Source organism: Chlamydotis macqueenii, chromosome 11 (genome assembly GCF_036417535.1).
Source record: "Chlamydotis macqueenii isolate bChlMac1 chromosome 11, bChlMac1.mat, whole genome shotgun sequence".
In the NCBI taxonomy this organism is placed as follows: Eukaryota; Metazoa; Chordata; class Aves; order Otidiformes; family Otididae; genus Chlamydotis; species Chlamydotis macqueenii.
The window spans coordinates 3,358,235-3,372,686 of NC_141566.1; the positions used below are offsets into that span (position 1 = coordinate 3,358,235).

The 14,452-nt window shown below is 43.0% G+C and overlaps 1 protein-coding gene across 1 annotated transcript in view; it reads left to right on the top strand.

The window, feature by feature from the left end:
- The first annotated feature begins 5,272 nt into the window (after nucleotides 1-5,272).
- TRPC5 (transient receptor potential cation channel subfamily C member 5) overlaps nucleotides 5,273-14,452 on the top strand; it is a 59,573-nt gene continuing 50,393 nt past the window's right edge. The window contains exon 1 of the mRNA XM_010126879.2: nucleotides 5,273-5,650. Coding sequence (XP_010125181.1) covers nucleotides 5,273-5,650 — 378 coding nt within the window. The remainder of the gene's footprint in view (nucleotides 5,651-14,452) is intronic.

Below are 14,452 nucleotides of genomic sequence, written 5' to 3' on the forward strand. Positions count from 1 at the left end.
CATATATATCTTTGATAATTGTCACCCTCCCCAGGAAGTTAAGAATTGCAGCTGGGACTTGAGTCAAATGATGACATTTTGAGTTACTGGCAAAGAATTATCTTTTGGCTTCTGTAAACTTATAATCTGAAGTTTGAGGTTGTCTTCTCAGATTAGAAGGTTACGTGGAGTATCCCAGTGACTGTATGTATTCTTAACTACACCTGAAGTGATGATGAATGAAAAATGTTCTAAGAAGAATTTTTCTGTGCATCTTCCAAGGACATGCCCTCCAATGTGAATCATGAACGACTGCAGCCTTGTGTTTTTATCACATACTCTATTAGTACTCTCCCTTTCACTCATCTTGGGCAGTGAAACTAGATTACTCATCTCCAATTTTATTAGCTGTCGGTTTCTCAATTTTGTGTTGTACTGCAACCCTGCAAGTTTTGGAAAGCACTTATTCCAGGGGAATGATATATCTTATATAACTTATGAGCTGCTTATAAACTTCCCAAGATCATAGGGCCTTCACTAAAGAGAATTTACACAGCCATATACGCCAGAAGGTCATTGCAATTTTATACTCCTAAAATGCTTCTGAGGTTCTACATTTATTCAGTAGTGGCTCTTTATGCATTTAAAAACATCAGGAAAAAATTCTGCTTCTGACCAAAAAGGTGGTGAGTGTGATGAAGAGACATCATGAGAAGCAGGGAGACTTCGGGTTGCAATCTGGTTCCCACTGAACTCCATGGAAAAAGCGATTTTCTGGAACGAGACAGTATCTTTGCAGAAGAAAAGGAATTGCAGAGTGTTACGAAGTCAGTTTTATTTCCTCAGACTGTGGAAGGTATAAGGTCAGTCAAGCATTGTTAGTAAATAAGACCTAGAGCACTTAATAGAAGGATCCAATCGCAAATTCAATTGGTCCATTAGCTACATGTAATATTATTTACCTAAGTGGCCCTTCTGGACTGTTTCATAACTCAAGTTTATAAGCTTTTTAAAAAAGATCAATATTACTGAGCACACAGCCTCTGAGTATGAGGAAAGAGTCAGGCCATTTTAGCAGTTATGGTCCATGATTTCCAGACCTGAAGTCTGGATTAGAAATGCAAAATGAGGAAAATACTCTCCCTGAAATACTGAAAAGAAAAAATAGCCTTGGAGAGAAGCGGTGGGAAGCAGTGAAGTAAGATGTGTTGCAAGAGATCAGTTCTTTTATTGGGCTGATACAACTAGAAAATAGAGGCAGGCTTTCCAGCACGTAAACCTTTCTGCAGATCTGGGAGAAGCCGTAGTGACGTTACAGAAGGAGCTCAGCAATCAGGAGCGATGGTGCTTTTCCACCTCTTTGTCAGCATCATGAAAAGTCAAATGATGATAAAGGCAAATAAAAGCCAGGAAGGTCCTAGTTTATAACGGGCCTGGCGACTACGTGGATGTAAACCAGCACTGGCTCCCACCCTTTCGGTTGTACTCATCTCATTTCATACAGATCGTTCTGATCCCCGTGAGACAGCGGCATCTGGGAGCGTGTTGCGCGTGTAAAGTGGGAAATGAGGGATGGTTCAACTGCTAACAAAGCCTAAAAAAAATTGTAGGGAAAACTCACGGAATTTTTAGTAGCAAAAGGCAGTGCTGCTGAGTGACTTCTGCCTGTCTCTTCGTTTACCATGTCTCTAATTAATGCCTACTATTCAGTGCTGCTCCCCTGCTCTTCCTTCTCCTCGTTTTTTCTTCACTGCTTCTTGCATATCACTCAGACTGCCTCCCTTGCCTTTTCCTGTGCTCTCGTCACTCTAAACTTTGTGCAGTTTTCATGGTGTTCTCTCTCTGACAAGAAACATCAGAAAGGAAAGCTAATTTTCATTCTTTCTGTTGTTTCTTTGCTCCTGGTGCTGAAGCGAGTGAAAAAGTGGCCCTGTTGATGCAGGGGATAGATGACATCTGAAGAGAGTGCTGGAAGATGCAGAGAACTTTTTGCAGGGATAGAAAAACCATTTTGTGTTATTAGACAAAGTAATGTGGCTGGAAACCTTCCTTCCCCAGACCAGACAAGCTGTTTCTGCCAGCTATGGCAGCTTTTCAGAGGCTAAAGCTCTTATTTCTGTGCCAGGTAACATAGAAGTGGTGTCAGGCTGAAATGGCTCGAAGATTTGGACTAGCAGTTCAGAGAGAAGGGCAGCCCAGCTGGAAAGAGGTGATAGAGTCCAAATTGAATGGCAGGTCCTCTTCTCTTTATCTTGTGTAGTTTGCTATGTGGGTCTCTTAGTTTTCCTACACCTGTTTGTGCTGCAGGTATCACCTCTGCATTGGCCAGTCACGGGATATTGTCTGATGCATCTCTACTCAGGCATAGACTGTAAAAAATGTTCCTTGCCCCAAATATGAACTCAAGTAGCAGAAAATTCCTCTCTGTGAAGAGAATTCATATGGAAAGCATGCGTTTTCAGGCTCTCTGCACAGATGCCAAAATTCTGATGTGACTATGTTTCTATTTTTGCTACCTTTCAAGTGCTTCATTGTTTCTTCTCTCTAGGCATCTATGAGTTGCTTATCCCTTTCCTTACCTGGATTTCATCAACATTTTTGTCATTTTTTGACTGTTGAGCGGGAGACAGTACCACTCTGGGACTAACAAGCGGTCTAGGATCTGCCTGTTTCTTTCACGAAGGGATGCTGCCTCCAGGAGACTGGTGGTATTGGGAAGTGACAGCTAGAGAGCAGCAGTCCTTGGGCTCATTCGTTCTATCTGCATGTTTGACTGATGCTCTGCTAGCCAATTTTGGAAGAGAAAGACATCGGGTTTGGAAGGTCCATCTGTAATTGTGCTGGATCTCAGGCTGAGGGGCAGCTCAACAGCTAAAGGTTTTGCTGAAGTTTTCCATATAATCCAGGCAGACAGATTTTTGTTTTGATACTGCATGCCATCATTTCCAAACCCAGTCAGCAGTGCGTGTTTGTTAGGCTATGCAGATGATGGCATGAGAAGAATTCAGGGCAAATAATTCATTTTGTGAGTCTTTCCATTTTGTTTTATTGCAGCTTCTTATGTACTTGAAGTATTAACAAAATGCTTTTTTGGACTGGAGTTGTACTGGGAGATGAGATTTCATGGAGAAGATATCCGAAGCTTTCTTCTCGTCCTACAAAATTGTTGGAAAGGAAAGGGATCCAATTCTGGCATGATGTTTTTGTAAGGTGACATTTGTTATAACTCATTGCAAATGTTACTCACCATCTATAAAACATTCAATTAAACTGAAGAGCAGTGAAAAATATCCAGTTTCACTTTAGCAGCCGCACTTGTCACCAGAATCCCTCAGGTTTTTGGAGCCAGCAGATTCCCCCCTGGAGACCTCCACACAGCAGCTACTGTCTTCTGCCACCAGTCCCACCGGTTGGTGTTTCCTGCTCCCGTGAGCCAGATTGTCAAACGAGGACAAAATTTCCCTTCCCATTTGGGCTTATCCTTACTTTCCCAAAGATCTCTTTGGTCCTTACTTGTCAACAGACCTGTTCTGCAGCCTTTTGTGTCCTGTCAGTATTTCAGTGGGAATTGGCTGGACCCTGCAGGGATAACATTTTCAAAAACAAAATTTGAAAAATGACCTGTGATCCTTAGTCCTTCTGAAAATCAGAGTAGTTGGTTATACACATAATTTGTTGAGACTTCAGGCTTCTAAGTCACTTGAGATTGTTCCATAGTTCTAAAAGCTTTAGTGGCATAACATTTCCATAGAAAATAAGCTAATATATTTATGATGGTTTCTGTTCAGATTACAGGTCCTTGCGTCTCTAACGCCTTTGCCCATGTCTTCAGGTTGAAGTGTATGTGCAGAGAGCTGAAACTCTGGAAATGTAACAAACAAAAACTTTTCTTGTACTTGTAGGAAACCAGGATACTGAGAGAGCACATTTTTTGAGATGCCAAACTCGTTGTTACAGATCTCTGGCTGCCCAGGAAATTTGGAGATGTAACTTTGCTACAGCCACCCACTATTTCGCAGTGTTGGCTGGGCTGGAGCTCAGATCCACCCACTCCCGCCGCACCGGGCCGTAACGTGTGAGCTGAAGGCAAGATGTGAAGTGGCTGTCCTGAACACGGTTGCCTTATGGTGTGCGCTGGGACGGTAAAAACCGAACCCATGGCGTCTCACTCCCGGTTCGGCACCTGAACCACGAGATCATCCTCCTACTCATTATCTCTTTAGCAAAACCTCCTCTTTTCCCTGGATAGGGCTCTAAAATGGAGCAGAACTCTGGCTAATTTGCTGCAGGAAACCATTGAGCTTTGGGCAAGGAGATGGAATAAGTCATCCAATTAGTTACAGCTGCTGGTGTCCCGTGGTCCTGATTTGGTGTGGTTTATCGATGCCAAACAGTGGTAGATAAGCTTAGCTCCTCACCCTTACATGTGAGTACCTGTCCAGCCCGTGTTTCCTGTGACTTCAGTCACCTGCTGGGCTCTTTGAGCCGTGGGAAGGAACAGGAACTCATTCAGTTTGCTACCCTTGTTCCAGGGCAGGATTTACTTCTCATTTTCCTAGACCATAAACAATATCACTGCCTCTGGAGAGCAAGGGTGGTGGCTTTCTACATCAGCCTGTCTTTAGGTCCTATTTATAAATGCGAAGAGTGAAAAAATGTGTTTAAAAACATGCGAGCTTTAAAAATAAAACTGTGACCTAGTCAAAGAGTAAACATTAGGGAAAAATGAAAACCTATTTTAAGAGATGGAAGTAGAGAAGAAGCAGTAAAAATAATGAAAAAGAAATCTTATTACTGTAAATAGGAGGGTGTAAATCAGCAGCTCCCATCACTGACAGTTCAGAGATGCTGAGGACCTGGCTTAACAGTGGGAAAAAAAAGGGAAGTGAAAAAACATTGAGTAGGAAATAAAGCAAAGATGGGAAATTGACCTATATGCACATGTAGTAGATTATCTATAAACAACAAGATCATGCTTCTGACCAGATAAAAGAAATCAATGGCACGGTATTTAAACCAGGTTTTAAAATATATTGAGTGTCCGTCATTCTGCATACCTCTTCTGAGCAGTAGTGTAACCTTTATCTTTTCAGGTATCCTTTTAATACGGGGTGGCACAGAGGGTGTTACAGTCACTGTGTTGAGGATAAAACGGCTTAAAAAGGGATCAGAAGCTTTTACCGCGATGGACCTTTGGAAATTTATCCCCTGTGATGAACAGATTGTTGCTTGTCTGTTTTTCAACTTACGCGTGCTTCTTCTTCCCCCGTAGGCTGCCCGGTCACTATGAACAATGGCCCAGCTATACTACAAAAAGGTAAACTATTCACCGTACAGAGATCGGATCCCGTTACAGATCGTGCGAGCGGAGGCAGAGCTCTCAGCGGAAGAGAAGGCCTACCTCAGCGCTGTGGAGAAGGGGGACTATGCCAGCGTCAAACATGCCTTGCAAGAGGCAGAGATCTACTACAACATCAACATTAACTGTATGGATCCTCTTGGTCGCAGTGCCCTTTTAATAGCCATAGAGAATGAAAATCTGGAGATCATGGAGCTGCTTTTGAGCCACAGCGTGTATGTGGGAGATGCTCTGCTGTATGCAATCCGGAAAGAGGTGGTGGGAGCTGTGGAGCTGCTGCTGAATTACAGGAAGCCAAGTGGTGAAAAACAGGTTAGTCGAGTGTTCCAGTTCGGTTTTAAGCTATTATCCTGTGTTAGGAAGGTGGTGCTGCACAGAGAGGTGCTGTGCAGGAGTCATAAAACAAAGTCCTTAAGTAGGTCCATTGCTCTAAGTGCCCAGAGTAGACGTGGGCAGTCCTGTTTGGATGATAACTTTTCAGGCTGAGCAAACATGTTCTGCCTGACTTAAATGCTCAGCATTTTCAGTTTCACTCAGTGTTCTTTCCAGTCTTCCAGTGGTTTTGAACAGTGGTTTTGAATCAGTGGTTCTGATTTACAGGTTGACTTATAGATGTGCACTTTGTAAAGGAATTTGTGGCTGTCTGAAATTATATTACAATCTGTAAATATGAACTATTGCCATGCTGTTGTGCTGATATTAAGTGGAATTGCTTTTCATAAGTAAATCCTGAAAACACACAAGCTTATAAATAACTGTAAGCAACCAAAGAGTCTGCTAGGTTTCAGTACTTAGCCATAGTACAGACGTATCTTGGTCTGCATCTCCAGAGAGCTCTCGTTCAGAAGTGCTGAGGCAGTACGTAACGCTACAGCGTGAGCGAAGCTGCTGGACATCTGAGCGATGAACAGCTGTGACTTGTAGGAAGGATTCTTACCTACAAAGCCATCAGTCAGTTACATAAGGATCTTTGTGAAAAACCACAAAGTCTGAATCCTGTCACATATCACACTGTCCCTAACTTTTTTTTTTATTCCTTTTTTTTGCTTCTTTTCATTTGCAAGTACCACTGCCAATAACTAGAATAATTTGTATACATTACTGACCACTGGCAATTTTTGCACGTTCACTGTGTAGAAAGGAGCATTCAAAACTTGGATGTTGAGGTTTTTTTTTCAGTAGCTTGAGGACCTGCCAGTAATTATTGCAGGTTAATTACAAGTTTCTCCTGAAATGTCATGGAAAGGAAGTGATGAGATTCATGCGGACTTCTGTAAGATCTCTTGAAAAGTAAAACTTGTGTCCACTCACATTCACAGCCTTACTGGCTTAACTGGACAGAGACAGAGGTCCATGGGATAAGGCTGATTTATTGCAGCTGAAATTCAGCTCCAGCGTCTCTGGTTCAGTGATAGGTTTCACAGCAGGTCTGTTTCATTTCTCTTTATGCCAGTGTGCAGCTATCCTCCTGTAGCTAGGTTTGCATCTGCTGAGAAGTTTACAACTTGAAGGAGAACATGTGTGTGGGAGAAGAGATGCAGTGCCAATTTCAGCTTTCTTTACAGGGTTTGTTACAAGACCAGATTTCATCAGTACGTTTTAGACTGGTACTGGCTTGATGCAAGATCCTATGTACAAACTGGGATTAACTTCCCAGGCTGCGGTTCAGGCTTTTCTGGAGACTGCAGGAAGTTTGCTGGGAAAGGGCTGCAAGACTGGACGTCCATTTCAGCATTTTCACTGATTGTTCATGCAGTGCTGGTAATTAACATTTATTTCATGTATAGTGCTATAACATTAAATGGAAAGAAGTGCCCAGTTAAGCAAAACTGGGACAAAGTTGGTTCGCCTGTCAAATCACACAGCTAGTACAGGAGGGGTTTCTGGCCGCAAGTTGCTGATGCTAATTCCACAGCAGTATCGTTATATGCTCAGTAATTATCTTTGCCGGACCCTTTGTCCAAAAGTCCTTTGGGAATCCCATACCTAATTTCTTTCACAAAAAGCACCTGATAAATCAGATTAGCACAGTTTTGTCCTAATCAGCTACTTACCATGTTCTAAAACATATAGAAAACTTGACTTTTGGTTGAGTAGTAACAAAAATTCATACTTCATGGTACGGTTTCTGTCTGGCTGAGAAATTTGATAGTGTCACAGCACTTCGTAACGGTAAGGTTTGATATAATCTGTTCATTAAACGTGCACAAGGTTCGGTTTGCCTGAACAGACCTGCGTGAAGGCAGCTCCTTGATTCACGTGTAGCAGCCTGTTTCCAATTAGGGGCTGTCAGTTTGGCTTTGCTGCACTCTGGGCACAAATGCAGAAGCAGCATCTTCTGATTGCTCTCTCTTAAATGTTCAGTGCATCGCCTTCGTTCAGCTGAGTCTGGGGTCTGTGAAAACCTGTTAGTTCCCATTTCCCTGCCTTCTGCCTCCGAGAGGTTATTATTTGACTCTTACTGAAGTCTTGTTTCTCTAACTGCCAGGCTTGAAGAGCTGTTCCTATTTGCGTCTGTTCACGTCAGCTCAGTTAATTGTTGTCTTTGCAGCTCAAAAGCAGCTGAGTAGCGTCATTCAGCGTAATCCATTTTATGGGCATGAATCTTTGCTCATTCCCCAGCGTAATCCATTTTATAGGCATCTATCTTCACTCATTCCCACAACCTTATCATCTTACCACAGTCCTGACTGAAAATGTTAGAGGTTGCGTTACGCCAGCCTGTTGTGGGGTTACAGTGGTTGTATCTAGCTAGTAAAAGATAAACCCAAAACAAGGTGGAAAACCATGGCCCCTTACTTGACCTGCAAAGCAGTTTCGCTCAGCAGCCACGGAGTCTCTGAGAGGTGATGTGTCCTGGGCGCGGCATACCTGGCTCTGGAGAGCTGCCTGCGGGGAAGAGCTCTGCTTTGCCCCTGTATGATGACCTTTCCAGGGAGCAGACGTAAAAAAACTTCCAAATATAAGAAGTGACCTTTGTTCTGTTCCTTATGTAAGAGAATCAAGGTCTCGTTCGGGATGTACGGGACAGGGAGAAACGCATGAACAGACTGTGTCCTGTTATGAAGTGAACGCAGGCAGTCATTCTTCTGCAGACCTTTGCTAGACTGCTGTTTAAGTGCCATTTACTGAAAATACCATGACAATGGCAGGGGTAAGTCATAGCCAGTAACTATAACAACACACTTCTCCTGCACTGCAGCCCTGCCTGTGTCGGGAGAGGAGGAAATTGCTCTGTTCACATGTGGGGTGTATGAGAGCCAGCAGCATGAACCACCTCTCTCTAAAGGCTGCTGCAAAGCACATGATGGATGGGTGTGCTGAACGGTGAAGCGTTTGAGGAGATCTATTGCCTTTTAGCTTTACCTCCAAGCAAGGTTCACGGGCTATTTTAAGAACTTAATGTTTCTCCTCAGATGTTGTCTGCCCTGTCCTGGCAGCTTACAGCCACAGTTTTGTGTACTCCTCTGTGAGTCTCTTGATAAAGCTGGGAAGAAGACTTCACCAGTTACAGCCAGAATAACTCTGTGGCTGATAAAGTTACAGCTTTTTTGAAAGATACTGTCACCTGTGGGAGATTTTGGATTCAGAGAGAGAGTCATCCTGGTGCGTCTCACGTTTGCTGCCATGGGAAGACAATTGAGATGTGCTGGTGTGCTTCACTCCCAGCAAAGAGTAAAGCCCAGGCTTTAAAGGACCTATTCTTTTCTTCAGATTAGAGCTAACCTGTCCTCAAAGATGCCACACCACGCTCTGAGGTGCACTCTCACTTCTTTTTTTTTTACTGTCAGTGGGCAAGTGTGGTCCAGAGTGCAACAGAAGATGCCTGTGTGCAGAGCATGTGGTGCTACAGGCTGCAACAGCCCTGCCCACCCACCACAGCGTAGGTAGGAGCTTTGCTGACCTCAGTGGGATGTGATCTGGACCTAAGAGCTGAATTCTCAAGGAAATAAAGGAAAATTCCATTATCTATTCAAAATAGATTAACAAATGAGGTTTTCTAGTTCTGTGATTTTTACAAGTTCACTTGTTATTTCCAAATGTTACGTAAGTCACTCCAATGAATCCTCTGAGCTTTTTTTTTTTAAATGGTAGCTCAGTTTGGCCAGTCACTTTGTATTGCTGATTGGTCACTTAAATCGTAGGATAGTTTTTCCCCAAATAGATGACAGGCTTTTGGAAAGCAAGCAGCCTGTTCATGAATATTAAGAGGAACAACAAAACAAACTAATATTCATGGAACCTGGAGGGTATGCAAACCTCCTGTGGAGGTTTGTAGTCAGTGAATATGAATTCTCCAGAAAATAAAAGTGAGTCTAGTCTGGTGCTTTGATAGACCTCCAGATGAGATCTTCAGAGCATTTTCTTAGCAGCCTCTTGTGTGAATTCTGTGAAGTGGTCCTGGTTCTCCACTAAACACGCATCGCAGCTCGCAGGGTAGCACTCTCAGTTTGCACAGATCTCGCATCATTTTTTGCCTTGCTGCGGCGGATGTGTTTACAGCACACCAGGCACGGTCTGTGCTGAGTGCTGAGCCCTCCTTCCGTTCTTTAAGAAGCTGTCATCGTTCGTCTGAATTACTACACGTTCACGGTGCAGCCATAAGCACCTTCCTGGGTAGGTGTTTTCTTCACAACAATCAGAGCTGACATCAAATGTTTACATAAGGATGATACTAGCATCTCTCTGGTATCTGCCAAAATTAGCAATTTGCTTATGGCAGATGGCTCCAAATTAATCTGGTTCACAGATGGGACTACAAATGCAGTTCCTCCATAATGAGAATAAAAAGAAAAGAGATCTCAGTATTTATGACTGTGATTCAGTTTGTTTCAGTGGTCCAAAGGCCTTCTGAATCAATGAGCTCTCAACAGATACCTATCCATATGCCTTCCAAAAGAAGGAGCTTTGCAGAAATAAACCCTGAAAAAATATGGTTGTGAAGAGGAAACTACAGAGAATAAAAGGCAAGTTTCCAGTCTTGGTTGCCGATCCTCAGATATGTACTGGTGGAGGGTCGCTGCACTTGATACTAGTAGCGAACTTAAAATTTGACCTGAAAAATCCCCTTTCAGATGAGGTGATGAGTGAAAAATCTGCCTTAATCTTTGTGTAAATATTGCCTATAGACAACATTTTGGTAAGCAGAAATTATATGTTGCATTAAGCCAGGACCAGAGGATCTGGGGTTTGTAGCCATGAGAAATGTTACCCTGTCTCCTTCCTTGAGTTTAAAAAGTTCAGCTAATTCAGGAAGGTGTTGCTGAAACCTGGGCATCTGTATCAAGGAAGTCTGTAGGCATAACCAGTTCTCGTTGAGTTCTCGGTATGGAGTGTTCCAACAGAGAGAGCAACAGGCTGATTGCTGTGACTCAGTACAGACAGCGTGCCCCTTGGTATGACTCAAACCAGCCATTTCCATCTTCGTATGAGAGGCCCAAAGTGAAAAGGGAAGGTTGAACCTGGTTAGATAAACTCTCAGCAAGAGCAGATTCTGAAGAATAGAAGCAGTTGAGAAAAACTGGCCACAAGTTCTCAGTATGAACATATTTGAAAGGCACAATAAGGAAGAAAGATTGTGTCTGAAAACAGAAAACTAGCTGCTACTGCTCCAAAGCCTAATGGCTCTGCTAGCATCCAAGCTTTTCATTATTTTTATTGATGCAGTAATAATTCACAGCTATAGTTAACATGCCTTTGACATTGGCGGCTGCCTTCTAAATGAATTCCATCTAATTAAACTAAACAACAGAGAAATCAAAGACCACTTCAGTTAATGATTACGTTTAACTGGGAATTTCTTTCCTCCCTCCCCACTGCTTTCCTCCCCAAATAATCTTAAATCTATGAGGAGGAGGTGAGAGGCAAACCAAAGAACTCGGGTGATGTATCGCACGGACCTAATGAGTGGTGTGGGGGCCAGGGCTCGCAGGCTGCAGCGCCAGCTACCAGACATCTGACAGTGGCACGTAAGTCACTGGCTGCTCCTCCTGGGCCAACGTAAAAATCTGTTATTAGTTCCTAAGGAAAGCTGGTGGGGTCAGGCCGAGGACTGCATCACAGCATGCACAAACACGTTGCGCTTGTAATTTAACATATAGACAGGTGGAGAAGTCGGGAATGCGCTGTTATACGAGATGCTTCCCAGGGAATTCTCTTTATTAATTTGTGGGAGTGGGAATTCTGTTTATTAATTTGTGGGAGTGATTTCAGCCCTTGCCTGCGTTCGGCACGCTGTACAGTGAATTTTCAGTCAGGAGTGATGGATGCATGGGATTCAGCAGGGTGGACTGCCTGTAACAAACTATTTGTAGGGGAAAAAAAAAAAAATCAAAACCAAACCTGTTTGTGTTCCTACACAAGTAAACTTTTGGTCTCTCTATAGATCTGTTGATTAAAGTGTTAAGTTTCAAAAAACCATATTTCATTACCTATCCAGCATCCACGAATGTGCCCAGTTTACTCACCGCCTTTTGCTCATAAGCCCCAATTACAGCATTAGCTGCTCCTTTACATGATCCCCCTGACATCACGCAACACATTTTTTCACCTCTGGTCTGTAGACTTTGAAGCCCAGAAGGGACTTTTGACATGGCTATCTAAATTCACCGATAGAAATAGGCAAGGGAGTCTGCCTGCTGCAATAGTTGCAACACCTTCTCCAAGGGGAGCTTCTTTCTGTGGGAGATTGAATGTGACAAATTACAGGCTCCTCCGAAACAAAGCTCTGGGGTCTATAAAGAACTGCAGAGCAGTTTAGTAGGCATCTCCTAGTCCTTATCTGGCTGTTGAAGGTAGCTGCGCTTGGGTTGGTAAAGTAGAATGGCATTTTTATGGCTTTTTTATCGCTGCGATGGGCAGTCTTGGTGGCAACAAGAGGGGAGGGGAAACCAAAAAGGCATTGACTAAGAACAACATTCTCCCTGCTTGTCTGCGCATTGTTCCAGCAAGGGAACGTCGTAATCCAAGGACTGTGCTCTGTCATTGCCGTGGGAGAACGTGTTGGAAAACCGCTGAAGCCTGCAAGAGGCTCAGGCTCACGTGCGTCACTGGTACTTAATTCATGGCAGTGTGAGAGGGCTTGCGTACTCCACTTAAACACTCTTCAGGCAGACAGATGATGAGTTAAAGGCAGTCTCTCAAGCATGAGGAGCACATCATGAGATACATATTTTGAACTGCCTAGCTTTAGAAATAACAAAGGAAGTCACTGCCTGAGTGGTAATAAAGGAAGACCACAATCACACAGATTTTATTCTCGTGTGAGACCCTGCTGCCTGGCTAGTCATTTCTTTGCTATTGCAAACTCTAGGGTCTGTTCAGAAGCCACAGTGGCTTCTTGGTTAGTATAACAACAATGTCAAAAGCACAGCTTGAGAGGCAAAATGGGGAGAAACGCAGCCTCCTGCTTTGTGAGCATCAAGACGTGCTTTGTGGAACATCATACAGCGCTGGGCTGGCACCCGATGTAGTCACTCGCTCCTCTCCCTAGTGTTGTCTTATGATCAAATCTGATTATTTTCTTTTTTTTTTTTTAAAAAAGGAATGTGATTGAATAGGAACACAACCCCAATTCTCCCAAGCAAAAGCCCTCTTAGCAACCTCACCTAAACTTAATGAAGCATCTCTCATCCACACGCAATAATAAATTACAGAAAATGGGGACATTTTATGTACAAAGATGACATAAAAGGCTATAGATAGCATGATTATTAGCCTGTATTAGCACTTCTTGTCCTTGTTACCACTAAGAATAGAAAATACAGAGACCAGATAAAATGAATTAAAAAACTGGACAACTCTTCCCTCCCAGAATAAATCCTGGAAAATATGAGAAAAAGACTAGCAATAATAAGACAAAGATTACCTCCAAGACAGAGCCTGCAAGTTTCCAACTAACCATGGTCTGTCTTTGTTTCAGGATGCTTGGGGTCAAGGGAAAGCGTATCCATACAGTGAAAAGGTATCTAAGGTGCAGCAATGTTCCAAGGCCCTTAGTGTAGTTAAGAAATTTACAGGACTGGGTTAAGTAAGCTCTTTAACAAAATTCATTTCCAACCTTAAAAACAACATGAAAAAATTTTAGGGTTTAGTCTTTATTTTTACCCAAACCAGCTGCTCCTATCACACAGTAACTCTTAAATGGTAATGAAGATATTATGAACAAATGAACAAACAGCATTCTATTTTTTCCAAATGGGGAAAAAAAAAAAACCAAACCAGCTTCAAGCATGTGTGAGCTAGTCTGCCTGTAACTTCAGGAGACAATTCTAGAGTAGGTATCAGAGGGTCTCAGGAAACATCTAGCAAGCAGCCAGGGAATCTCTGCATTTTGGCAAGGCTTTGGTAGATCCATAACATGCTGTGAGCCAGGTTCTGATGTCATTTATGCCACTTTTTCTCCAGCAGCTTCATTAATGTCTGGATTTGTAACGGTCCTGAACTTTTGTCCCTCGTGTGTTTTAATTGAGCAAGTGTCAGTATTCAGCTAGCCCCAGGCTGTGTAAGGGTACGACAGAACCAAGATCCATCTGATACTTGGTCATATCATAGAGATAATGTGACATAACATGTTAAGTTGTGACTTCAGTCTTACACAGATGAGAAGTCATAACCAGGAGAGGGTGCAATTGCTCATGGTCTTATTTCTCTAAACAACGGTAGGCACTCGCTAGTCCCTCTTCCTGCTGGATTCGGTAGCTGTTAGCTGGAGCAAGACGCAGGAATTCAGGGCAAAGCAGACCTCAAGACTGCTCTTCATTTAAATACAAGAGGTTCAAACACAAGCTAACTCTGAACAGCATCCCTCTGTGACTTGGAGAATGAACTCCACACTGACTGCAAGCTTTCTTCATTTCATCATCAAGTGCCTCATCTCATTTCCTCCACCCACATCAGAAAGGGAGAGTGGCTTAGCAGAGAGTGTGCCGTGTCTGGAATAAGTTGCCATAGACTATTTAAATGTGTATTTTCAAAATCCTTTCCTTCTGAAGGCTTCTCTCTAGATTCTTCTTTTTTTAATCCCCAACCAAAGAGAAGTTATTATGTGGCATCAGCCACAAATGATGACATCTTCTGACAATCTTTCTGGCTGTGCTGCATTTCCTAAACACG